The following is a 26,477-nucleotide window of genomic DNA, read 5'->3' as shown; positions in this document are numbered from 1 at the left end:
AACATCCAAGCCGAGGAGAGAGAGGAGGGGGCAGGGTCGAGCCGCAGCCCCGCGTCTGAATGGACATACAGAGCAGCGGCTCGGCTGCCCCCATAGCAAGCTGCTTGCTGAGGTAGTGGCCAGGAATAAATATGTGAAAAGTATGGCGTGCATTTGTATTCAGCCCCATTTACTCTGATACCTCCAACTAAAATCTAGTGGAACCAATTGCCTTCAGAAGTCACCTAATTAGTAAATGGAGTCCACCTGTGTGTAATTTAATCTCAGTATAAATACAGCTGTTCTGTGAAGCCCTCAGAGGTTTGTTAGAGCACCTTTGTGAACAAACCGCATCATGAAGGGCAAGGAACACACCAGACAGGTCAGGGATAAAGTTGTGAAGAAGTTTAAAGCAGGGTTAGGTTATTAAAAAAATACCCCAAGCTTTGAACATCTCACGGAGCACTGTTCAATCTATCATCCGAAAATGGAAAGAGTATGGCACAACTGCAAACCTACCAAGACATGGCCGTCCACCTAAACTGACCGGCCGGGCAAGGAGAGCATTCATCAGAGAAGCAGCCAAGAGGCCCATGGTAACTCTGGAGGAGCTGCAGAGATCCACAGCTCAGGTGGGAGAATCTGTCCACAGGACAAGTATTAGTCGTGCGCTCCACAAATCTGGCCTTTATGGAAGAGTGGCAAGAAGAAAGCCATTGTTAAAAGAAAACCATAAGAAGTCCCATTTGCAGTTTGCAAGAAGCCATGTGGGGGACACAGCAAACATGTGGAAGAAAGTGCTCTAGTCAGAAGAGACCAAAATTAAACTTTTGGCGTAAAAGCAAAAAACGCTATTTGTGGTGGAAAACTAACACTGCACATCACCCTGAACACACCATCCACACTGTGAGACATGGTGGTGGCAGCATCATGTTGTGGGGATGCTTTTCTTCAGCAGGGACAGGGAAGCTGGTCATAGTTGATGGGAAGATTGATGGAGCCAAATACAGGGCAATCTTGGAAGAAAACCTGTTCGAGAGTCTGCAAAAAACTTGAGACTGGGGTGGAGGTTCACCTTCAAGCAGGACAATGACCCTAAACATACAGCCAGAGCTACAATGGAATGGTTTAGATCAGTGGGCTCCAAGCTGTGGCTTGGGGGCCAGATGTGGCCCTTTGTTTGCCTTTATCCGGCCCTTGGAGTACTATTCCTCCCACTGATATGAGACACTATTCTGCCATCTGACACCAAAAACAGAGCACCATTTCTCCCACCGACACCAATAATGGGGGCAGGAAGCTTCCTTAAAATACCAATAATGGGGCACCATCCCCCCCCCCAATACCAAACGTGGCAATGTTTACTAGCACTGATGCCAGGAGAGTTGCTACTCCTGGGTGGCCACAAGCCCTCTGTTTAAAACGTTTGGAGACCCCTGGTTTGGATCAAAGCATATTCATGTGTTAAAATGACCCAAAGTACAGACCTAAATTCAATTGAGAGTCTGTGGCAAGACTTGAAAATTGCTGTTCACAGACACTCTCCATCCAATCTGACAGAGCTTGAGCTATTTTGTAAAGAAAAATGGGCAAAAATGTCACTCTCTAGATGTGCAAAACTGGCAGAGACATCCCCAAAAGACTGTAATTGCAGTGAAAGGTGGTTCTACAAAGTATTGACTTGGCTGAATACAAATGCACGCCACACTTTTCAGATATTTGTAAAAAAAAATGTTGAAAATCATTTATCATTTTCCTTCCAATTCACAATTATGTGGCACTTTGTGTTGGTCTATCACCTAAAATACATTTACGATTTTGGTTGTAACATGACAAAATGTGAACAATTTCAAGGGGTATGAATACTTTTTCTAGGCACCGTATGCAGGTCCTGCTTCCTGCCTAGTAGTGCTGCACAGTGACTACGCTTCGCTGCTGACTATCAGTGCAAGTCTAAAGAACAAGTCTGAAAACAATAGGCTTTCTATAAAGGCAAACTGAGCTCATCATATTGCCAGACACACAGATGACCTCTAAAAGGGAGATAAAATCTGCATACAAAGTACAAATGATCTGAATATGAAGCTGCAGGCATGTTTTAATACATCTATGGAACATAGTAGTAGAATATTTGTCACCGATATCAATGCAATTTGGATACCTTGTGTCTGGTCAGTTTGTTTCAGTGCAGGCTTCCACATGCTACAAATAGGGTTTATGCAGGCTTGAATTTCAGACCTTGGGCAAGCTTGTAATGAAAAATTAGGGGGCTTCTCTGCTCTGATTGGACGAGGTGGAGAAATGGAGAGGTATCATCATGATCTCGACTTCGTCCAATCAGAGTACACCTTGCATTCATAGAAAAACATAACACAAGGATTTCTATAAATGGCAGCAGTGCCAAGCAAGTGAACGTCTGTGGTCCGTGCACAGTGGGGAAAGCACTCGGCACAGGACCCAGAAGATTACCCCGACAATTACAGTGATTGTCAACTTCCCCAGCGGTCCCTCAGGTACCAAAGCTGCACCAAAGTAAGGATGCATTCCGGGGAGCTCAGCTTTAGTTGTTACTACTGTAGAGCCCTAGTTGATGTTCACAGCAACCTGCGGCACAGAAGTGTGCAGCCAGGAAACTAAAATAATAAAAACAAACATGCAATAAGCTGGAAATACCTTTCTTTCGATGTACTGGCTAAGGCCGTGTTCTGGATCTCCTTCTTTAGTTGTTCCACTTTAGTTTTAAGTTTGCCATTTGTAGATTCCAGCTTACATTTCTGTTGCTTCAGCCGCTCAATCTGTGAAAAGAAAGCGGAAAACTGACATGAAGAAAGTCCTATTTATAGTTTAAAAATGTTTAGTTTCATTAGAGATCTTCATCCAGGAGTGCATAAAAATCAATCTGCTAGGCAATGGGGGATTAGGAATAAAACCTGTAAGGAAAAAAAAAAAATCGATCTCCGATTGAACAAGGTGAAGAGGCGGGGGTGTAATGACATCAACGCTCTCCCACCTTGTCCAATCAGAGAATGTTTTGTATTCATTCAGGAAAGCAAGGATTCGATAAGCGTGATGATGCTACAGGGAGTAACAAAAAGTAATTTCTTGCTACATAAACAAGTAAAAAACAAAAAAAAATGTCTAAAAGTCTTTAAAAAACAGTGAGTGGGTGGGCTCTTTATTGCATTAGAGAAAAGCAATGTCTCTTCTGCAATAAAATAAACCTATCTGCTTGCTCAGAGTCTTCTGTAGAATGTAGATGCGCACACACAGCTCAGTTTACGTTTCGTCAGTATGAGCGCCAGGGTGACTGCACTTCTGAGCGTGTGTGGAAGTGACATCGTCCTATACCAGCCAATCATGATGGCCAAAGGCTGCCACTTGAAAGAAGCCGGGGAGAGGATGCCAGCATTGAAAAGGGACACGACGGGCGTGGGAGCGTTGAAGCAATAGGTAACCATTGCTGTTTTTAGGGGTTGGTTCACAGCAGCAGCTGCTAATGCACTATAAACAGCGCACTGCAAGCTTGCCGACATTTCATTATGTTCCACTGGCTGCAGTGCGATGGATTGCGTCGCACCACCCTGTGCTGAATTAACCACTTGACCTCCCTTCGGAAGGTTTTACGCCTTTCGTGTACGCCCTTCGTGACCACTTGCTATTCAGAGCTGTGCTACTTTAACTGGCAATTGTTCAGTAGTGCAAAACTGTAAATTATATGCTTTTTTTTCCCCCACAAATAGAGCTTTCTTTTGGTGGTATTGGATCGCTACTGGGTTTTTTTTATTTTTCTTAAACAAAATAAAATCCATAAAATTAAAAAAAATATATATTTTCCACTCTGTTCTAAAAACACATCAAATAAAAAAAAAAAAAAAAAAAAGGGAGCTTTGAAAGTAGAGCTGGGCGATTTTCTCCAAAAAAAAAAAAAAAATAAAATAAATCTGCGATTTTATAAAATTAAACTTGATTCACGATTCAAATTTTTTTTGATGGACACCGAGCCGGTCCTGAGGAGCTGCGGGCAGAAGTTTTTAGGTGAGGCCGCGGCTTCGGCCTAGTCCGTGGCGTCCAGCCTCGCGGACTAGGCCGAAGCCTCACCTAAAAACTCCTGCCCGCAGCTCCTCAGGTCCAGGGCGGTGTCAGCGGCGGTCCTGGTGGAAAAAAAAAAAAAAATCTAAAAAATCGATTTGATGAAAATTTGAATCGATTTGACCTCTCAACTCGATTCAAAGAGATTTTTTTGCCAGCCCTATTTGGCAGCAAGTGTGTGTGTGTGTGTGTATATATATATATATATATATATATATATATATATATATATATATATATATATATACACACACACACACACACACACACTATAAATATATATACATATATACACACACACACTATATATATATATATATATATATATATATATATATATATATATATATATATATATATATACATACACATACATATACACACACACATATATATATATATATATATAAATATATATATCTCATTTAGGGCAACTGTCTACAAGTTACACAGGAATGTGGACCCCACCATGCTGTTCACTTAGAGTTAGACACTTACCTCAGCCTTATACTGATCCCGCTCAGTGCAGCAAGCGTCAAGCTGGCGGAACACTCCATCCAGCTGAATGGCCATGTCGTCTACTTCACTCTGGGCATTTGCTTCGGCCTCATTTACCTGGCTGGCCCCTGGCTCAGATTTCATTGACTGCAGCGTGCTGCACAGAACTTTCAACCTGTGTACCTCTTTTAGGGCTTGTTCATAATTTGATACCATTTGTTTGCTGGACATGTCCTGTGCGGGTACTGGATCAGTTTGGATACAGGCCTGAGAAGTCTCTTTCTTCACTTGCTGGCCTAATGCCGCAGCTAACTGGTCCTGTAGACGTTTCACTTTCGCAGAGAGCTCATCACATTGATTATGGTAATAATCTTCAGAGCTTTGGTGGTTTACATGGTGAGATCCATCTTGTGTGGTGGTTCCATTACAATAGCTGTAATCTGTATTCGGCACTTGTTGGCTTGCCTGGAAGTTGGCATAGCCGTTGGAATCTACTTCCTGTTTAATAGTATTTCCCCCCCTGTCAGTCTGGGTGGTGGCTGCAGTCATTGCTCCTGTGTTTAAAATAGGGCCGGTGCTGTTCATGGGTTTGGAATTATCGTTGGGTTTGGGAGTGCTATCTTCTTCAATAATGATAACATCAAAGTCGGTAGCTGTATCTTCATCATCATCACCATCCGGAAGCTCAATTGTCTCTGATATAGTCATATGAGGCTTTTTAGCAGGGATCATCGAAGATTCAAAAGCACCTGGACGTTTTAGCCTATGGTGACAAGAGGAGACAGGTAACCTTAGGTTAAAGAAACAAACAAAAAAAAAAAACCACCACCACACAGTATGCAGAACTGGTCAGATGTATGGTACTCTTCTTACTCTGCAGACACATCGGGAAGAGCATCTACTGTATAAAGCAATGACTCTACCTCCTCATGCAGCATAGTACATTTGTGCATCATGCCAAGTGTCCACATCACTGGCTGTAGTCAGTAGCATGAAATTAAACTATCAGACATTTTCAGTTTTTTTTAAGTAACATTTCTGCATAAGAACAAAAAACAAAAAAAAAACTATGACAGGAATATTCTCCACATACACTATATTGTCAAAAGTATTGGGACACCTGCCTTTACACGCACATGAACTTTAATGACATCCCAGTCTTAGTCCGTAGGGTTCAATATTGACTTGGCCCACCCTTCGCAGCTATAACAGCTTCAACTCCTCTGGGAAGGCTGTCCACAAGGTTTAGGAGTGTGTCTATGGGAATGTTTGACCATTCTTCCAGAAGTGAAATTGTGAGGTCAGGCATTGATGTTGGATGAGAAGGCCTGGCTCGCAGTCTCTGCTCTAATTCATCCCAAAGGTGTTCTGTCGGGTTGAGGTCAAGACTCTGTGCAGGCCAGTTAAGTTCCTCCATCTCAAACTCGCTCAAACCTTGTGGACAGCCTTCCCAAAAGAGTTGAAGCAGTTATAGCAGCAAAGGGTGGGCAAACTCAATATCTGACCCTACGGACAAAGACTGGGATGTCATTAAAGTTCCCCAAGGTCCTTATGGGGTAACTGGACCACTTTTTAGAAAAGCGTGTACAAAATGTCAAAGCAGATTTTGTTCTAAGAGTAAAGCTCCACTTATTGCATGGTACTTTCGCCCAGGCTCCAACCAGGCCATTTCAGTCTGCCCGGAGCTTAATCATGGGGAACATGATTAGGCTCCGGGGCAGAGTAAAACACGTTGGGGGGCATGGCCTGGTTGGAGCCCGGGCGGAGGCTGTCATACACCTCCTTACAGGGTTTTGCTGTGATGTACAACTTTTAGGACTTCCCTTCCCAAGCTAGCAGGGTGTTTGAAATCTTTATATAGAAAAAGCTGGCAAAGGGAAAGTCTTCGCTGTCTTGGGGCACGTATAAGGTCCAAGGCTGGAAGCTTTACTGATGGAAGCGGCAACTGATCTTCTTGCCTCAGGCAGGTTTGCATTGTTTCTGAGGTCGATGGCTGAGAAGCCACTACGGCTACAGGTAAATCCGATGCAGAATTTATCAGAGGGCACGGAAGCACACTTGTAGCCTCTGTGAGTCAATTGGGTCAAAGTCTTACATGACAGTAGTAAAAACCTCAGTCGAACAGAGGACCTAGCAATACCTAACAGGGTCAAGGCAGACTGCAGGGTGGGAGAAATTTTACATGACTCCAAGCTGCAGATGTCGGCGCCATCAGTGGGTGCGTTGCAAGCAGTCCTCGACCAATTAGGAGAGAGCTGGGGGTAGCCTGCAGATCTAGACCCCCCCCCCAAATCTAGAATCAGACATATTGTGGCCACAGTGCAGTTAGGCAACATACTGGCTCAGCGTAAGCAACGAGGCTCACAAAACCTGGAGGGTGAGATGGCAGGAGGGGAACAAAGTTAAAGTCACTGTAGACCGGCAGCAGGAACAGATCAGCAGGAGCAAAAGCGAGGAGATGCTTCAAGGCTATATGACGGGAAGGAGTGTGCGCATGATACTCCGTGCAGCACATTCCATAGCGTGAATCCCTTCCATGGTAAGACCAACGGGAAAGAAGGGCTCTCAGCATCCAATAAAAATTAGGAAGCTCCAATTGTTCAGCTAGACTTGCCTACCCATTGAGTCTTCAGAGACATGGCAAAGGCAGAGGCAATGCCAGCAAATCTGAACCTAAATAGCACTACGCAGCTAAACTTTTACCAGAACTTTGTCTGGAAAGCGCTCCATGCAGTACCAGAAGATCACTTCAGGCCTACCCTGAAATGTCCACTCCAGTGAGGTCCAAAAGTCAGACTTTTGACAACCATCCCAGGAAAACTGCAATTCAAAAGGAAACCTCCAGCAGTCTGAAGAAAAAAAAAATTGCTGGAAAAATCACAGGGTAGATATTAAAACAGCAGAGCTGAAAAAAAAGAGGTCTTTCCTCCTAGGACACTGGCAAAAAACCGAGGCACACTGGTAGTAAGAGGGGTCTTACCATGAGATTTGAGAGCTTTCTCATTCCCAGAATCTCTCCTGAAGAATCCTAGCCCAGGAACCCTTGGTAAGGTAAGCATACTTTCTATTTATTTTTTTTTTTACAAAGATGTTTTGTTTTTACCGAATTAATGCAGTGATTTAAGTTGGGGGGGGGGACTATGTAATAAGCTTGCATTTTAGCCATCCTTCAATATATACTCTTAGGCAAACCTTCCGATGACCTAAAAATGCATAATAATATACTATAGATTACTTCTAAAGCAAATGTCACTTGAGGTGAGGGGGCACATGTAGGAACGTAGTGCCTAGATGTCTTCATATAACTACTACAGCCTCCCCATAACGTCCTGGCCAGGCAAATTACTGGGTATTCTGACAGGTAAAGCCTTGCCACTTTAGAGTTAAAGCTTGACGTGAATACCTTATACCTAATAATAACCAATATCTTATTTCCGGCTGGTCCAACACAACAATGAGAACCCTCACTGGCGTATAGAAAAGTGCAGGAGGCAGTAACAGACGGGCATGCTTTGGAAATAACAGAAAGTGATGAAGCTTTGCAATTAAGAACACCTTTAGGGCTGGATACACACAATCCGGTGCAAATATCCCCTCTGTTTTCGTTGCAAATTTTCCAAAGCAGCTGTTCAGCTGCGATTTTAGATGTGGTTCAGATGCAAATTTTTTGGAGTCGGCAGCCACCAGCATCTTCAACATTAGCTGGTTAAGGAACGTGTTGGGAAGCCAGCCGCCACGTCCTTAATAACGGAATAATCATCAGCGCTGTCAGCGGGGATCCCTGTTGACAGCTGAATGTGAAAAAAGAAAATACATTGCCGTGAAAAAAAAGTGTGGGGGTCCCCAGACCCTTATCAAAGCAGTCCAGGAAAAGAGGGGGGGGGAACAAACGAGTATCCCAACCCCCCCCCCCCGAACCATACCAGACCATGGGTCCTCAACATGGGGGGCGGGGGGACTTATCGAAAACTGGAAGCCCCCTTTAACAAGGGGGACCCCCAGATCCCGCCCCCCCATGTGTATGAGTACGGGGTACCCCTATTCCATCAAAAAGAAAAAAAGTTTCTTTATTTTTAATAAAGAAATTGTCAATGTCCCCCCGGTGTAAATCCATCGTCAATCATGACACCTGCCACCACCGCTGCCCCAAAGAAGGTAAAAACAAAAAACTTGCCTCCCATCTACCTGTTCTGCCGTGTGACAGTTCTTAAAGGGGTTGTAAAGTCAGAAGTTTTTTTTATCTTAATGCATTAAGGTAAAAAGCCTTCTGTGTACAGCAGCCCCCCTCAGCCCCCATAATTCTTACCGGAGGTCCCTCCCTGTCCAGCGATGTTGTCGGAATGTCTCGGCCATCCGGGACTTCCCTCCTCATTGGCGTAGACAGCAGCGTGGTGCCATTGGCTCCCACTGCTGTCAAAGTCAGTCAGCCAATGAGAAAAGAAAGGGGGCAGGGCCGGACCAGGCCGCAGCTTAGTTTTTGAATGGACACAGGGAGCGGTGACTCATCTCGGGTGCCGCCATAGCAAGCTGCTTGGAGGGAGGGGCCAGGAGAGCCGAAGAGGGACCTGAGAAGAGGAGGATCTGGGCTGCTCTGTGCAAATCCACTGCAACAGAGCAGGTACCTTTTTTTTTTTTTTTTTTAATTAAAAATAACAAACACACACAAACAAGACTTTACAATCACTTGAAATAGCAGTGGGTGGGGTCACTTGACAACGTCAACAGGTGACACCCCCCCCCCTGCGACATCACCGACCCAGCATGCACCTGTTTGTGTCATCACAGGCGGTGGTGCCAAAAGGTGACGTTGCAGGGTGGCCCCGTCCCTTAGCTATTTAAGAACGGCACACGGTGGAGCAGGCAGATGGCGGGAGCCATCGGCGCGAGTGGAGATTTTTTTTAAAGAAAATTTCAGGGTCGGCAGTGGGCATCGTGATTGATGATGGTTCTACACTATGGGACATTTATTTTTTTATTAAAGGAATTGTTAAAAACGATCTGTTTTTATTTCTCTGACACTTTTTTTTTGGTGAATAAGTAGGGGTACAATGTAAAAGGGGGCTTCCAGATTCTGATACGCCCTCTGCTCGCAGACCCCCACATCCACTGGCCAGGGTAGTGGGAAAGAGGCCTTTGTCCCCATCAGCATGTTGAGGACATGTGGCCTGGTATGGTTCAGGAGCGGCTTTGGATTGAATTTGTGTTCAAAACTGATCCAATGTGAGATTTAGATGAGCTCCTATAGAACTCAGTGAGCCTGCAATTCACATCTGAACCACACTGCAGTGTTAAAAAAAATGCACAGAGCTCTTTAAATTCGCAGCAAATTCCCACTGCCGCTGCACCGCACATATGTAAACCAGCACCATAGAAAGCCGGTTTGATTCGCATATCATGCAAATCGGATGAGGTTCAAAACGCATCCAATTCGCATATATGTAAACTAAGCCTAAGTCTGCCTGTGACAGGAAGCTTTGGAAGGCTGCTGCAGCTAACTGAAGCCCTAGGATGCCTGCAGCAGTTTGCCATCTCTTGCTAGCAAGGACAGTGTCTCTTTAAATGAAGCATAACCTTTCAATAATGTGACCAACCTTACTTCTTCATGGAGCATGAATTGAGTTTGCAGTGTATATATTTCACAATAGCATGGCACAACAGGCCAGGATAAAGTTACCTGTCAGCCTGGAACCCGGTCTGGCCAGCTGTTTCAGATGCTATCGTTGGAGGAGCTGCCATTAGTCCCATTGGTCTGTATTGCGCCTGGACATGACTGAGAGCTGCTTGCATTTCTTTATTGAGTGGAGTAGACAGAATGGTCGGTTTATTACTAACCTGAAATAGGATAAAACGTTTAGGAGGAATGTGGATACATTTTCCATACGAAATATAATGTGCGTTTCAGACTTTCATATATTAAAAAACAAAACAAAAAAAATGAACAATACCTGTAGGAGCAGTTCAGATTTCCTGCAATAAAAAAAGAAAAAGGTAAAATGTGAATGTTTTAATTTTCAGCTACACAAACTGGACAGCTGTAAAAGACTAAACACAAGATAAATAGATATATAGATATACTGATAAATATACATCATGGTCTGCCAGCAATAAAAACAAAAAATGAATTTGTAGATAAAGTAATAACTCCTCATATGATCTTAACCGGTTCCCACCCCGCCTATGGCAAAATAACGCAGACGGGAACCTCCCGCCCTTCTGGGTGGATGTCATATGAAGTCCTCCCGGTCACTGCATTCCCACGCACTGCGGTGCAATCTGATGATGGATCACTGTAGCGGCCCGTTGCCGGTACCATGTGACCGCTGTAATCAAACACAGCAGGTCACATAATAGTTGTAAAGAATGGATGGCTTCCTTTCAAGCCATCCATTGTATACAATTGTGTTGCTAGCTGATTGGTCACCGTGATCACATGGTACAGATTGGGCCAATCATAGCCTACCTGTGCCATGTGATCAGCTGTGGCTAATCACAACTGAATCGATTTCATTTGGTAAAATGCTTGCTTATAGCAATGAAATTCGTAAAAAAAAAAATTCAAAAAATGTAAAAAATACTGATCACTTCCCCATTACTATGGTAACATTATATTGGTCTGGTCAAAGCATGTTTAAAAAAAAAAAAAAAATAAAAAAAATTATATATATATATATATATATATATATATATATATATATATATATATATATATATATATATATATATATATATATAGTATAAAAAATAAAATAAAAAAAATGTTTCCGTACCGTCACCAGTCAGTATCCCTGATCACGGCCACACTAGTTATATTATGACGCTGTACTGCACTGGTGAACGCGTTAAAAAAAATGTTTTTCAAAAAAATTACAACTTCTAGAAACTCACCGTACCTCTTTACTAAATACCTTGTAATGCCTACTAGGCCATCAGTACATCAGGATTGATTAATTTTCAGATATATACCATAGTTTGTAGACTGTATAACCTCCCTACAGACTAAATAATAAACACTGATTTGGGTTATTTCACCAAAGAAATGTAGCAGAATACAGTTCGGTCCAAATTTATAAAGAAAGGTTATTTAGTTGCAAAATTTTATAACAGAACAAAGAAAAACGTGTTTTTTTTTTTTCAAAAATCTGTCTTTTTTTGTTTATGTAGCAAAAAATAAAAAAAACAGTAGTGGTTAAATACCACCAAAAGAAAGCTCCATTTTTGAGAAACAAATTTTAGTTTGGGTACAGTGTTGCATGACTGCACAACTGCCAAAGTGTGATAGAAAATTGGCCTGGGCAGGAAGGGGGTAAAAGTGCCCTATATTGGAGGTGGGTAAAGTACAACTTAACCACTTCAGACCCGGAAGGATTTGCCCCCTTCCTGACCAGGCCATTTTTTGCAATATGGCACTGCATCGCTTTAACTGACAATTGTGCGGTCGTGCGATGTTGTACTCAAACAAAATTTATGTCCTTTTTTCCCCACAAATAGAGCTTTCTTTTGGTGGTATTTGATCACTTCTGCGATTTTTATTTTTTGCGCTATAAACAAAAAAATAAGCGATAATTTTGAAAAAAAAAAAAACAAAAAAACACAACACACAATATTTTGTACTGTTTGCTATAATAAATATCCAAAAAAAAAATTTCTTCATCAGTTTATGCCGATATGTATTCTTCTACATATCTTTGGCTTAAAAAAAAAAAAATAATAATAAGCGTATATTGATTGATTTGCGCAAAAGTTATAGCATCTACAAAATAGGGGATAGAGTTATGTCTTTTTTTTATTATAAATTTTTTTTACTAGTAATGGCGGCGATCTGCAATTTTTAAATCGGGACTGCGACATTGCGGCGGACAGATCAGACATTGTTTTTGGGACCATTGACATTTATACAGCGATCAGAGCTAAAAATAGCCACTGATTACTGTAAATGTCACTGGCAGGGAAGGGGTTAACACTAGGGGGCGATCAAGGGGCTAAATGTGTTCCCTCACTGTGTGTTCTAACTGTGGGGGGATGGGAGTGACTAGAGGAGACCGATCTTCTTCCTACTTAGTAGGAGCACAAGATCTGTCTCCTCTCCCCTGACAGAACTGGGATTTGTGTGTTCACACACACGCATTCTGTCAGGAGTGATCACGGGTGCCCGGCAGGGACGCGCATCGGCTCCGGGGACATGCTGCGGGCGCACCTGCAATAGCGTCTTAAAGAGCCGAAGTATACCTACGGCGATTTGCGCCGCCGTGCCAACCTGTCGCAGTATAACTGCGGCGGCTGGTTGGCTAGCGGTTAAAGGAGTTGTAAAGATTCCAGGTTTTTCACCTTGATGCATTCTATGGGGCGGGGCCGGGTCCTGCTGTCTGTGTCAATGGACGCAGCAGCAGGACTCGAGAGCGCGCCCACATGGGTGCCCGCATGGAAAGTGGCTCTCCGTGGGGGCACCCAAAGAAGAGGAGAAGGCAGGAGCGCTGTGGGGGACCCCAGAAAAGGAGGATCGGGGCCGCTCTGTGCAAAACCCTTGCACAGAGCAGGTAAGTATAACATGTTTGTTTAAAAAAAAAAAAACAAAAAACCTTTACAATCACTTTAAGACTCTTGTACGACAGTCTATACTACTAAAGTTAGTATGCAATAGTAAACTTCCCCCACCTTCCCTGACTAAGCCAATTCCTCTTTCATTTCTGTCTCTCATGCTTCCCTTCCCAAACACTGCAGCTCGCCTAGGGAGGGTTTCAGTAACAGACAGTTCTGCCAGTCCAGAAAGTAGTGAACAGGTGTAGATGTGGCCAGATGTTGGATCACAATCTACAGGTCTACGAATCAGTAGAACAAGCAGGCACAGCCTCTTCCTGAGAGGGTGACAACGCTGCTCTCAGTTCAACAGCAAGGCAATAGTGTTGCCACACCATCACAAGAAGCTGGATTACGTGGACTTCACTGGCAAAGTCAACATGTATTTGTGGGACTTGGCATGGGGAACAAGAGAAAACTAAGTGCAGATGTACCTGCAGGTTTATGCCATAATGTGCTAGTATGCACCGCATATTGGCATATTATGACATATTTACCTTACAAACTAAGCCCTCCAGTGGAATGCGGTCACTGCTGGCAGGGCCTTCATCTTCACGCGGTCTTCCTTCCGGGTTCACGGGCTTAGGGGCCGCAATGAAGTCACTCCCAAGCATACTGTGTAAAACATCACTGCGCATGCGCAGGTGAGGTCATCGGCTATTGCTGATGTGAATATTTCCTAAATGGTGCACGTTTAACCACTTGCTTACCGGGCACTTAAACCCCCCTCCTATCCAGACCAATTTTCAGCTTTCAGCGCTGACGCACTTTGAATGACAATTGCGCGGTCATGCAACACTGTACTCAAATGAAATTTTTATCATTTTTTTCCTACAAATAGAGCTTTCTTTTGGTGGCATTTGATCACCTCTGCGGTTTTTATTTTTTGTTAAAAAAATTTAAAAAGACAGAATTTTTAAAAAAAAACATTTTTTTTTTTATATTTTGTTATAAAATTTTTTAAAAGGGTAATTTTTCTCCTTCATTGATGTACGCTGATGAGGCGGCACCAATGGGCACTGATAGGTGGCAGTGATGGGCACTGATTGGTGGCAATAATGGGCACTGATCTTGTACACTGCTAGGTGGCACTGATTGGCACCACTGGTGGGCATTGTTAGGTGGCAATGGTGGGCATTGATAGGTGGCACTTGTAGGCATTGATAGGTGGCACTGGTGGGCACTGTGATGTGGCAATGTCAGGTTGCACTGTCAGTGGGTACTGTTGGCACAATTGTGGCACAATTGAGGCATTATTGCCTCCTCCTCTTCGGGACCGATGTCCCTTGCTGCTGAGCCGGTGATCGGCTTTTTTTTCTCCTCGCACTGTCAGCGTGAGGAGAAAAAAAAAACGATCACAGAGCTTTTGTTTTGATCATGTGATCAGCTGTCATTGGCTGACAGCTGATCACATGGTAAGGGGCCGGGACCGGCCCCTTACACAGATCGGTGATCACTCGAGTCTCAGTGACTCGGTGATCACAGCGCGCTCCACGCGCGCCCTGTAGGGCGCGCGCAGGGCACGTGCACAGGGGAGGCCGTCATATGACGGCCTCCCGGGAATTCAGGTCCGCGCTGTAGCCGTCATTCGGCTATAGCGCGGATGCCAAGCGGTTAAGAAATTTTCACTGTATATTGTACCTACGGGTAGGCCTGATTATAGGCTTGCCTGTAGGTACAAGTTAAAATAGAGAAAGTTAACTACCACTTTAAGCTATGCAGCACATATTTTGTTAATGGGGAGGCTATAGCCCAACTTTAATGAAAAGGAAGGAAACATGTCACAGCGAAGAGCTTCCTTCCTGTGTTTCATGTGCCAGTTATGGTATTACATTCATGTGCAAGAACACCCACACAGAATGGCTCTCCTCCTGTCTTTCAATGACATTAAAGAGCAGCTCCTAGTGTAAGTGGAAAGGGTTAGAAGCAGTTAGGGTGATTATTACAGTCTATGAAGATGCAAAGAGCACCTCCCCTTGCTGGTAAACCGCACACCTTAACCCTTCTAAAATTTTGGCATCCAAATTCCAAAATGACAGAAAAGTTGAGATTTATAAAAGGGTAGACAAACGAGCACAAACACAATTTTAGATGCTAAAAGTGAAAGTGAAAAGTGCATTACTCTAAAAACAAAAAATTAAAAACAACCGCATAACACAAAACCTGGATAAATTCATAGCACCTTGTTTGACTTCTGCCCATGCTCCAGTTGTCCAGCAATGGAAAACTGCCCACTACTGCAAGCAACTCATTGGGGTTGATTTACTAAAACCGGAGCATGCAAGCTTGTTCAATTAGGCTGTGACAAAAAAAAAACTTAGAAACAGATTTGTTTCTATGTAGAGCTGCACCAGATTTGGCACTCTCCATTTTTAGGAAAATAACCCCATGGTGTCGCTCATTTCCCCTCATGCCATCTACCTCCTGTGATTGCAAAGTCAGACCGGAAACTGCTTTAACACGTGTCGTCCTTGTCCAGATACGGTCAGAGATGTAGATAGCATGGGGGATGCTGAATGACACCATGGGGGAGATTTACTAAAACTGGGAGTGCGCAAAATCTGGTGCAGCTGTACATGGTAGCCAATCAGCTTCTAACTTCAGCTTGTTCAATGAAGCTTCGACAATAAAACTTGGAAGCCGATTGGCTACCATGCACAGCTGCACCAGATTTTGCACTCTCCAGTTTTAGTAAATCAACCCTCATGAGTTGTTTGGTGTTGCTGGTAATAGATTGCTGGAAAACCTGAGCACAGATGGCAGACAAATAAGTGCTGTGCATTTATCAAAGTATAGGCGTTATATTATGGCTGTTTAAAAACTTGCCGACCGCTGCAGGCCGATATACGTCGGCACAATGGAAGCGGTGGGCAAATGGGCGTACCTGTACGTCCCCTTTAATTGGCGGGGCTAGCGGGCAAGCGCCCGCCACGTACATGGTGACTGTGCCCGCGGGACCGGCGGACTCGATGTCCACTTGCTTATATTACATATACGGGGGGGCTCTGTGCTATAAAGATTTATTACAGAAGCAGCACAATAAAAGGTTGCCTATGTTGCTGATGTCAGGGGGTTAAAAAAAATAAATCTGTGGCAACCATGAGAATTTTCTGCTATTTAGGTAGAATCCCAGGCCCATGGCTGTGTATATCGTGTGAAACCAAATAGCAGCGCTAAATCAATTAACCTAAACAAGTATTTGTTGTAATTACATAGATAATGAAAATATTGCACAAATATAAAAAATAATGATAAATACACAACACAGTGCACCAAATAATGTGAACCGCGTCCTGAGAAAATGTGTATATGATCAATTAGGTGAATAAATGATCTGTGAAAGCAAAACATATTGTGAAAAATCTTTTAAATGAACAACCACAATATTGTGAAGAGTCCAAAAATTAGTGATGATCAAATAAAAATATATTTCTTATGATATTAATCCGTGACGTGATAAAGTGAAGATCTTCAATAAATCAATCTTCCACCACACCTCTGTGACTGTGATTCCACTCCCCTTAGGCGGACAAACTCACCAGCTCCTCTTGCCTCACACTCTCGTGTTTGGCTATAAGGCTTTAACCCACACAGAAGGGGGTAAAATAATGACCTCCGGTGGTCCAACGTTAAACATCCAGAGTTTTCAATAAAGTGCTCTAAGAAAAAAACACACAGAAAACTTATCTCCTACGAGCGGCGAGCTCGTTTTCATATATCTGATGAAGTCACGTGACGGGATAGACATCCAAGACTGATATATGCAAATGAGCTCGCCGCTCGTAGGAGATAAGTTTTCTGTGTGTTTTTTTCTTAGAGCGCTTTATTGAAAACTCTGGATGTTTAACGTTGGACCACCGGAGGTCATTATTTTACCCCCTTCTGTGTGGGTTAAAGCCTTATAGCCAAAAACGAGAGTGTGAGGCAAAAGGAGCTGGTGAGTTTGTCCGCCTAAGGGGAGTGGAATCACAGTCACAGAGGTGTGGTGGAAGATTGATTTATTGAAGATCTTCACTTTATCACGTCACGGATTAATATCATAAGAAATATATTTTTATTTGATCATCACTAATTTTTGGACTCTTCACAATATTGTGGTTGTTCATTTAAAAGATTTTTCTCAATATTTTTTGCTTTCACTGATCATTTATTCACCTAAGAGCCCTTTCACACTGGGGCAGCGTCGGTATGCGGCCGCTAGCGGGGCGGTTTTACCCCCCGCTAGCGGCCGAGAAAGGGTTAAATACCACCGCGAGGTGCCTCTGCAGAGGCGCTTTGCCGGCGGTATAGCCGCGCCGTCCCATTGATTTCAATGGGCAGGAGCGGTGAAGGAGCGGTATACACTCCGCTCCTTCACCGCTCCGAAGATGCTGCTGGCAGGACTTTTTTTCCCGTCCTGCCAGCGCATCGCTCCAATGAAAGTAGCGGCACTTTCGGGTCGGTTTGCAGGCGCTATTATTAGCGCAATAGCGCCTGCAAACCGCCCCAGTGTGAAAGGGCTCTAATTGATCATATACACATTTTCTCAGGACACGGTTCACATTATTTGGTGCACTGTGTTGTGTATTTATCATTATTTTTTATATTTTTGCAATATTTTCATTATCTATGTAATTTATTCACTTGTTTATTTAGATTAATTGATTTAGCACTGCTATATGGTCCCGCTTTTGGTTGGGGGCAGTTTTATGGTGAATCAAATTTTCTGTATACAGATTCACACACATTTAAGTGGCTGCTCAATTGGATGCTTCGTTTCCATTAGCGCAGCGTTTGGAATATAGGAGTGGGCGGATTTCCTATACACCATATTTTTGACATGTGTATATCGTGTGACTACAGATGTCTGCAGAACCAAAAAAAACATCATATACATAACACTATGGGGGGCATATGGATAATTGCTAATTATTTTTTAACTGTAGTGCATAACAAGTCTGTTTTGCACTGTCTTGGTCTGTTTCGGAAGGGGACACAGGAAACCTCACAAACCTTCTTTTATGTGTCTTTTCATAGGTTGAATGTGTGATTTCATCATCATCCTCGGGCTCCTCAGGTACGCTGCAGTCTCTGTATTAACAAATCCATGATAAAGATTAGGGATACAAAGATGTACGGAAATTAACGAATCTGCCAACCATATAAGCACAGAGTGGTTATCCTTACCGGAACTGAGGGTCAGCGTTCATGGAACAAAACCACTTTGATGGCAGTTTGCCTACAGCATCAGGAATTTTTCTCCACTTCAGACAGTTGTCACACTGGGCCCAGTTCTGGTCAGGCTTTTTCCTAGACACACAAGGAATGCATAACACCACCTCAATCAATAATACTCCTATTATAATGACAAAATTTTAACACTAGGCTTGACCATTGCTCTTGCACAGAACTTAAAACCAAATTACAGATACCCCCCAACAAAGCATATGTCTAATGCCGCGTACACACGATCGCACATTCCGACAACAAAATTCATGGATTTTTTCAGATGGATGTTAGCTCAAACTTGTCTTGCATGCACACGGTCACACAAAGTTGGTCGGAAATTCCGAACGTCAAGAACGCAGTAACGTACAACATGTACGACAAGCCGAGAAAAATGAAGTTCAATAGCCAGTGCTGCTCTTCTGCTTGATTCCGAGCATGCATGGCACTTTGTGCGTCGGAATTGTGTACACACGATCGAGATTTACAAACGGATTTTGTTATCGGAAAATTTTGAGAACCAGATCTCAAATTTTGTGCGACAGAAATTCCGATGGAAACTGTCCGATGGAGCCTACACACGGTCGGAATTTCCAACAACAAGCTCCGATCGCACATTTTACGTTAGAAAGTCTGACCGTGTGTACGGGGCATAAGTTTCAACTTTCTTTGACACCAGTAGTGTTATGCACATCTACAGGAATGCAGAATTTCTTATTACAATACTGGGAGTGATCGTTCAATATAATAAGCAGTTTGGTGAACATCTGTAATGAAGCTTCCATAGAGAACTGTTCATTTCCTCAGCAAAACCAAAAAACAATTTAAACCATTAAAGCGGTAGTAAACCGCTGCAATAAAAAAAACAAACAAAAAAATGCAGCACATATTAGCACATTGTGAAATACCTTAAAACAAAGCCCTCTTCAGCGGCGCGCTGTCACCACTAAGAGGGCTTCCATCTTCAACTGGTCTTCCTTCCGGGTTCGCGAACTCCGGCTGTGTGAGTGACCGGAGCCCTGACGATGTCACTCTCATGTATGGGAGCCCTTTGTTACGGCACGGTACTCTGAAGGTCTAGCACGGTATGCCGGACCTTAAGAGCGCATGCGTCGGTGACGTCACCGCCTGCATCCAGGGTGCAGATCTCCTAAACGGTGCAAGTTTAGGAGATATTCATTTTACCTACAGGTAAGCCTCATTAAAGGCTTACCTGTAGGTAAAAATCACAAAGCGGACTTTACTACCACTTTAAAGTGATACTAAAGTCTCGTTTGTTTTTTCTTTGGAAAAAAAAAAAAAATCATGTCATACTTACCTACTCTGTGCAGTGGTTTTGCACAGAGCAGCCCAGATCCTCCTCTTCTTGGGTCCCTCTTTGGTGCTGCTGGCCTCTCCCTCCTGCTGAGTGCCCCCACAGTAAGCAGCTTGATATAGGGGCACCTGGGCCGAGCCACAGCTCCATGTGTCCATTCAGACACGGAGCTAATGCCCGACCCCACCCCCTTCTCCTGGGCAGCTGAGTCTCTTGTGCAACATCGCTGGATCGAGATGGGGCTCAGGTAAGTATTGGGGGGGTGCTGCTGCACACAGAAGGCTTTTTATCTTAATGCATAGAACGCATTAAGATAAAAAACCTTCTACCTTTACAACCACTTTAAGGCGGATTAAAGGAAATCTACAGTCACAGCATATACTTTCATTTTATAACATCAGCTTTGGAATAATACAAACAATAGTTATATTATTATTATTATTACTACAGGTACTTCTATAGCGCTGTCACTTTACGTAGCGTTTATACATATATATTGTACATTCACTTGACAAGCCAACATAAGCTTACTTGAAAAATCTTTCATGTTGTGAGTTCTGCCTGTCTGCTCGATTCCCTGCATGCTTTACAGATTCTCCTCTGCTGTTTATTTTCCATTTCTAAGGATTCTACAGATTTCTATATATCCCATGGTACCTTGCCTCCTGCAAGCTATGACTGTTGAACTGACTCGGCATCTCTTAGCACCTCTGGAGGCAGGCTCTGTGAAATGTGTGACATGGCAGTGCCTATCAACAAAGGCATAGTGACTACAGGTCACAGAATTCAAGAATGTAAATGTGTGGAGAATGTCACACATCAAGCTTACAAACTTTAACATTGTTCAGATTAATAGGAGTAGGTTAGAAATAATAATACAATGTGGAAAGGAATATATGATTTTACATTTTGACCATAAATAACTCATTAAAAGTATCAAAATCTTTTTGGCGACAACCAATTAAGGGCCAATTCACACGTGAGCGACACATCATCTTTTGCGTGCAACAGTGTGACTTGAATGGGCATACCTACACCTGAAAAAAAAAAACGCACCAAAGTAGCTCCTGTACACTTTTTTGGAGCCAACTTTGGTGCATTTTGTCACGCGACAATACGTGCATTTTTGGGGTGCCATTAAAATGGTAGTAAACCTTGCTTGCTCAATTGTACCTACAGGTAAGCTTACAATAAAGCTTATCTGTAGGTACAAGGAACATCGCCTAAACTTGCACTTTTTTGGCGTGTTTCAGAAAAAAATGCACATTTCCCCTATGCTCAGGCATGAAGGGAGCCTAAATACTTCTGTGAATAGTCATAGCCAGTGTATTGGGGAACAGAAGGGAGAACTACTAAGGTTCCAATTGGTAACAAGAACTTGTCTTCCTTCATGCCATTCTGAAAGGCCGTGGGGATCACTGTCTGTAAAGTATAGCAATTATATCTTTGTACAATTATGACAAACTATATAAAACAGGTACAATTTAAAAATGTGAAAACTCCACTGGCTGCAATTTTTTTTTTAAGCTGCACTTCTGACAGTGCAAATACAGATGATTGATAGCCAGGCACTTACTCAACATCTTCCATAGGGAGGTCCACCCCGTCAAGGGTATTCTTTTTCAATTTCATCTCATGCCAGTAGTCATTAAGTTTCTCTCCTAATGCAGTCAGCGTGAGCCTAAAAAAAAAAAAAAAAAAATTATTCTGTAGCAGATTTAACCTTTTCGCACACATTAAAATAATAATTTTAGGCCTGAATATTACACAAAACCCCCAAACAGTATATATTTTCTGAAAGCAGACACCCTAGAGAATAAAATAGTGGTAGCTCCAATTTTTTATGTCACACGTTATTACCGCAAAGGTCTAGGAACCCAAAATGGCAGTAAAAAAAAACACACTAAAGGAGAATTTTAGGGCAAACCAACGCAAATCAACTACCCAATTTTGTGGTAAAATATAAAAGACGAGGTTGCACTGAGTAAATGGATACCAAACATGTCCAATTTGTGTGCGCCTGTGAAATGTCAAACTTGAGTACCCTATATTTTCTGTAGGTGGCGCTTCAAAAGCCTTCTATAGATATCAGTTTAGTGTTATGGAGGAGGTCTGGTGCTGGAATTATTGCTCTCCCTCTGGCGTACGTGGCGATATGTAACATGTGTATCACAATAAATGTTTTCATGTGCAGGAAACCCCGACACATGCATTTACGTGTGTGTGTGTGTGTGTGTGTGTGTGTGTGTGTGTGTGTGTGTGTGTGTGTGTGTGTGTGTGTGGAGTATGGAGGAGATTTTATGTGCTTGCGTGCATCTTTTTTTTTTTTTTTAATTTTTTATTATATTTTCCCATTGCATAGGGGACAAAAAGTACCCTATGTGATGATTTTTAGGCGACAGGTTCTCTTTAATGAGACATGCAGGGTCTCCCCTGTGCTCCACTGAATGCTTTGCAATGCAGATTGCAAAACATCTTTTCCTGGCTAAGCTAGAGGTCGTCAGACGTCGCTTTCCGGGTAACAAGACAGGGAGGAGAGCAGACCTGTGTCCGCTCTTCCCCGCCAGCCGCTGGCACCCACCATCTCACCCCTGAGCCCGCAGACGGGCAAGCGGAGTCCGGAAAGCATGGTGGGGCGTGGCAGCGCGCCAGTACGGGGGGGTGTGCGAGAGCAATTGGGCAGCTGCACTGCCGCCCGCATGCTTCTGCCTGTCAGTTTAACACACAATCTCAATGGCTGCAGCCCCTGGATTGTGTGTGAAACCCCCCCGCTGTCAGGTCCATGCGACGAACAGACCTGGCAGCGAAAGGGTTAAAGAATGAGTCAATATAAATGTACTTTAGTTACTGGCGGAGCATGATTTCCAATATCTATTATTTAAGAGATGCCCCTGTTCTAGTACCTGCCTACCTTTGGAAATGCTGGTTGTTCCCATCCACCTTTGGGTGTTTTCCAGTCCTCATCATGTATTCTTTAAAATGTAAAAAAGAACTGAATGTATCCTTTAACCTTCTATTTGCTCCCTTTTGGTCTGTTAAATAGAACTCGTCAGCTGATAACTTCATGCTGATCTTATCAGTTAATCACCTCAATACAGGGCACTTTCATCCCCTTCCTTCCCAGGCCATTTTTCAGCTTTCAGCTGTCGCACTTTGAATGACAATTGCGCGGTCATGCTACACTGCAACCACGTGATTTTTTTTCACACAAATAGAGCTTTTTTTTTTTTGGTGGTACTTAATCATTTTAGGAAAAAAGTTTTTCTTTGTCAGTAAATTTTGTAAATAAGTAATTTTCCTCCTTCACCGATGGGCACCGATTAGGTGACACTGACATGGAGGCACGAATATGCCACACTGATGGGCAGCACTGACTGGCATTACTAATGGGCACTCATTGCTGGCACTGGTGGGGGCTTTATTGTAATCAGGGCACTGATGATCTAGATGTCCTCTGCGAAGAGATGCCTCTGATGGGCTCTCCTCACCACACACTGTCAAAGCGAGGTGAGGAGCGCCGATTACTGGTATCTTCGTGTTTACATGTGACCGGCCGTGGCTCTTTACAGATATCGGGGTCGCGCTGTGTCCTAGCAACACAGCACGGCCACGATCGCCGCGGGCGCACAAGAGTGGTCATTCTGGGATGCCGTCATATGACAGTGGGTGGGTGGCAAGTGGTTAAAGTAGAACTACAGGTAAAACTTTTTTTTCATTTTGGAAAGAGTACGGGATGATTATAACTAGTGATACACTGAAGTTTCGTCCGCCGAAAATTATCGGGCGAAAATAGGGTTTTCAGTGTTGTGCCGAAAGAAAAACAAAAAAGTGCCGATAATGGGTGCTGAAAACGCCCGTGATTTGACCTTGCTTACGGTGTGTTTTTCATAGGTCTTGCGACTCAGAAAAATGCATCAAAAATGCAACACGGGTGCATTTTTGATGCGTTCTTGCTGCGTTTTCAATGGGGAGGTTTATTTTTTGGTGTTTGCCAAATATGCACTAAAAATGCAGCAAGTAGGATCTTTAACACCGCTTCAAAAAGGTGCAGATAATAGCTGACAATAAATTTATATTAAAGTGGAGTTCCACCCACTTTTACAACTCTTCAGCATCCCTCACTAAACTGTGCACTGTAAACGAATTGGATATACTCAGGAGAAGCAGCTAAATGTATTTTGGGGTGCAATTCCACATATGCCCATGGCCTGTGTGAGCAATATATCATTTAGTGACAACTTTGTGCAAAAAAAAAAAAAAATGTGTCACTTTCCCGCAACTTGTGTCAAAATATAAAATATTCCATTGACTCAATATGCCTCTCAACAAATAGCTTGGGGTGTCTACTTTCCAAAATGGGGTCATTTGGGGGGGGTTTTGTGCCATCTGGGCATTTTATGGCCTCCAAACTGTGATAGGCAGAGAAGAGTGAAATCAAAAATTTACACCCTTAGAAATCCTGAAGGCGGTGATTGGTTTTCGGGGCCCGTGCGCAGCTAGGCTCCCAAAAAGTCCCACACATGTGGTATCCCCGTACTCAGGAGAAGCAGCTGAATGTATTTTGGGGTGCAATTCCACATATGGCCATGGCCTGTGTGAGCAATATATCATTTAGTGACAACTTTTTGTAAATATTTTTTTTTTGTCATTATTCAATCACTTGTGACAAAAAAATAAATATTCAATGGGTTCAACATGCCTCTCAGCAATTTCCTTGGGGTGTCTACTTTCCAAAATGGGGTCATTTGGGGGGGGGGGGGGTTTGTACTGCCCTGCCATTTTAGCACCTCAAGAAATGATATAGGCAGTCAAACTAAAAGCTGTGTAAATTCCAGAAAATGTACCCTAGTTTGTAGACACTATAACTTTTGCGCAAACCAGTAAATATACGCTTATTGACATTTTTTTTACCAAAGACATGTGGCCGAATACATTTTGGCCTAAATGTATGACTAAAATTGAGTTTATTGGATTTTTTTTTATAACAAAAAGTAGAAAATATCATTTTTTTTCAAAATTTTCGGTCTTTTCCCGTTTATAGCGCAAAAAATAAAAACCGCAGAGGTGATCAAATACCATCAAAAGAAAGCTCTATTTGTGGGAAGAAAAGGACACAAATTTCGTTTGGGTACAGCATTGCATAACCGCGCAATTAGCAGTTAAAGCGACGCAGTGCCAAATTGGAAAAAGACCTCTGGTCCTTAGGCAGCATAATGGTCCGGGGCTCAAGTGGTTAAGATGGCCACGGCCTGCTGTAAGTTTATAAAATAACAAACTACTTCTATAAACTAACAAAACAGACCTTAGTTTACAGATTAACTTTACTAGAATACATTAAGCTTGTGTATTATTGGGGTATTTTTATTTAAAAAGTATAATTTCGGCCGGAACACCACTTTAATTAAAAAGTTGAATATAATACAATTATTTATAAAAAATAAATATATTTTTTTTAAAATGTAAATGTCGGTTTTGGTCAAGTGCATCCTGAATTTTCATTTCGGTGCACCACTTATAACATGTCAGATTATTTTTTTCGCCATCTGTGACATTTTAGAGATTTCCCTTCACTCTCTGTCCCATAGCCAAAACAGGAAGTGAGAGGAAATCCCTGCAAAATAAGGGAATCCCTTGGGACCCCCCAGGTCACTGCTAGTGTCACCACAGGAAGATTTCCCCTCTTCCCCTTTTCTGGGGACAACCAAAAATTTGGAATTTACTTTCAATGATAATAGTAAACAAGACAAAAAAAGGAGAGCGAATCTCATTAAGGGGAGAACAGACAGCAATAACTGTGACTGGTTCTAATCCCTCTCCGTTCTATCCAAAACTTAAAGTGGTTGTAAACTTCAGACATGAAATTTGAACAAAGCATATCCCCTTTATAGTGTGTACTTGTCTCATTTATTCTTATGTATTAATTTATCTTGTCTTTGTTGCGTGTCGCAGCAATTTCCCTTTGGGGTTAGTAAAGTATTCTGAGTCTGAATTAAGAGCACTAAGTGTCATTTCTGTCTGCTGCTTCGTTCCTCTGCTAACAGCATGAATCACTTCTGACAAGTTTCACCACTTGTGACACCAAGGGATAATGGTGACAGGGGAGGGATCTCCAGCTTATGTACAGCCTCAGCTCTGTTCCTGTGGAGAGAAGGGACACACCCCCCTTCACAATCAGCTCTCAGAGCTCTCCTCTCTGACCTCTACAGAATGTAATTTTAGCTCTCCGCCCCCTTTTTTCCAAAATCTCAGACAAGCTTATAAATTCAGCACTTCGAACAGAAGTAGAGAAATGAAGATTTCAGATAGACAGATACAACTTCTGTAGGAAGATTTGTTTCATCTCTGTATCACCTGAGGATAGTCCCTTTACTGGGTATTATGTAAGTGTTTACAACCAGTTAAAAAAAAAAAAAAAGAAAAAAGTTTGCTTTTAGTTATACAGTGGAGGACTACAGGAGACGCCCATCAATGTTATGAACAAGGGAACAGGAGCTTGTTTCTTTTGTTCTGATACAGAATTATGAGTGAGCGTTCTCATCCTAGGATTGGAAGTTTGTTATTGGCAGAATCAACAAGTGAAAAAAAAAAACAAAAAACCTAAAATAAAAATCGAATGCAGCTGCCACAACCAAGGATTGGTAAACTATATTTTTACACTCTTGTTTTTAGCTTTAGCTACGCTTTTAAAACTCTGAGCGGGGGGGCAGCATCCCCCTCTGCCAACCCTTGTAATGGCTGCATCATGTGTGCACACTCGATTACAGAAATCTCGTGACCAGGGTCCCCAGGGGGTGTAAAAAAAACCCCACAACAGCTG

The 26,477-nt window shown here is 42.8% G+C and overlaps 1 protein-coding gene across 3 annotated transcripts in view; it reads right to left on the bottom strand.

Moving 5' to 3' along the window:
* MORC3 (MORC family CW-type zinc finger 3) overlaps positions 1 to 26,477 on the bottom strand; it is a 114,210-nt gene that overhangs the window by 3,529 nt on the left and 84,204 nt on the right. For all 3 annotated transcript variants that reach the window (XM_073617192.1, XM_073617193.1, XM_073617194.1), the window contains 7 exons: positions 21,237 to 21,341; positions 18,307 to 18,429; positions 18,133 to 18,210; positions 10,512 to 10,533; positions 10,241 to 10,398; positions 4,567 to 5,329; positions 2,653 to 2,774 (listed from right to left, as the gene is read on the bottom strand). In XM_073617192.1, coding sequence (XP_073473293.1) covers positions 2,653 to 2,774; positions 4,567 to 5,329; positions 10,241 to 10,398; positions 10,512 to 10,533; positions 18,133 to 18,210; positions 18,307 to 18,429; positions 21,237 to 21,341 — 1,371 coding nt within the window. The remainder of the gene's footprint in view (positions 1 to 2,652; positions 2,775 to 4,566; positions 5,330 to 10,240; positions 10,399 to 10,511; positions 10,534 to 18,132; positions 18,211 to 18,306; positions 18,430 to 21,236; positions 21,342 to 26,477) is intronic.

Source organism: Aquarana catesbeiana, linkage group LG02 (genome assembly GCF_042186555.1).
Source record: "Aquarana catesbeiana isolate 2022-GZ linkage group LG02, ASM4218655v1, whole genome shotgun sequence".
In the NCBI taxonomy this organism is placed as follows: domain Eukaryota; kingdom Metazoa; phylum Chordata; class Amphibia; order Anura; family Ranidae; genus Aquarana; species Aquarana catesbeiana.
Note: the sequence above shows the minus strand (reverse complement) of the source record. Positions and strands in the feature narration are given on the sequence as shown.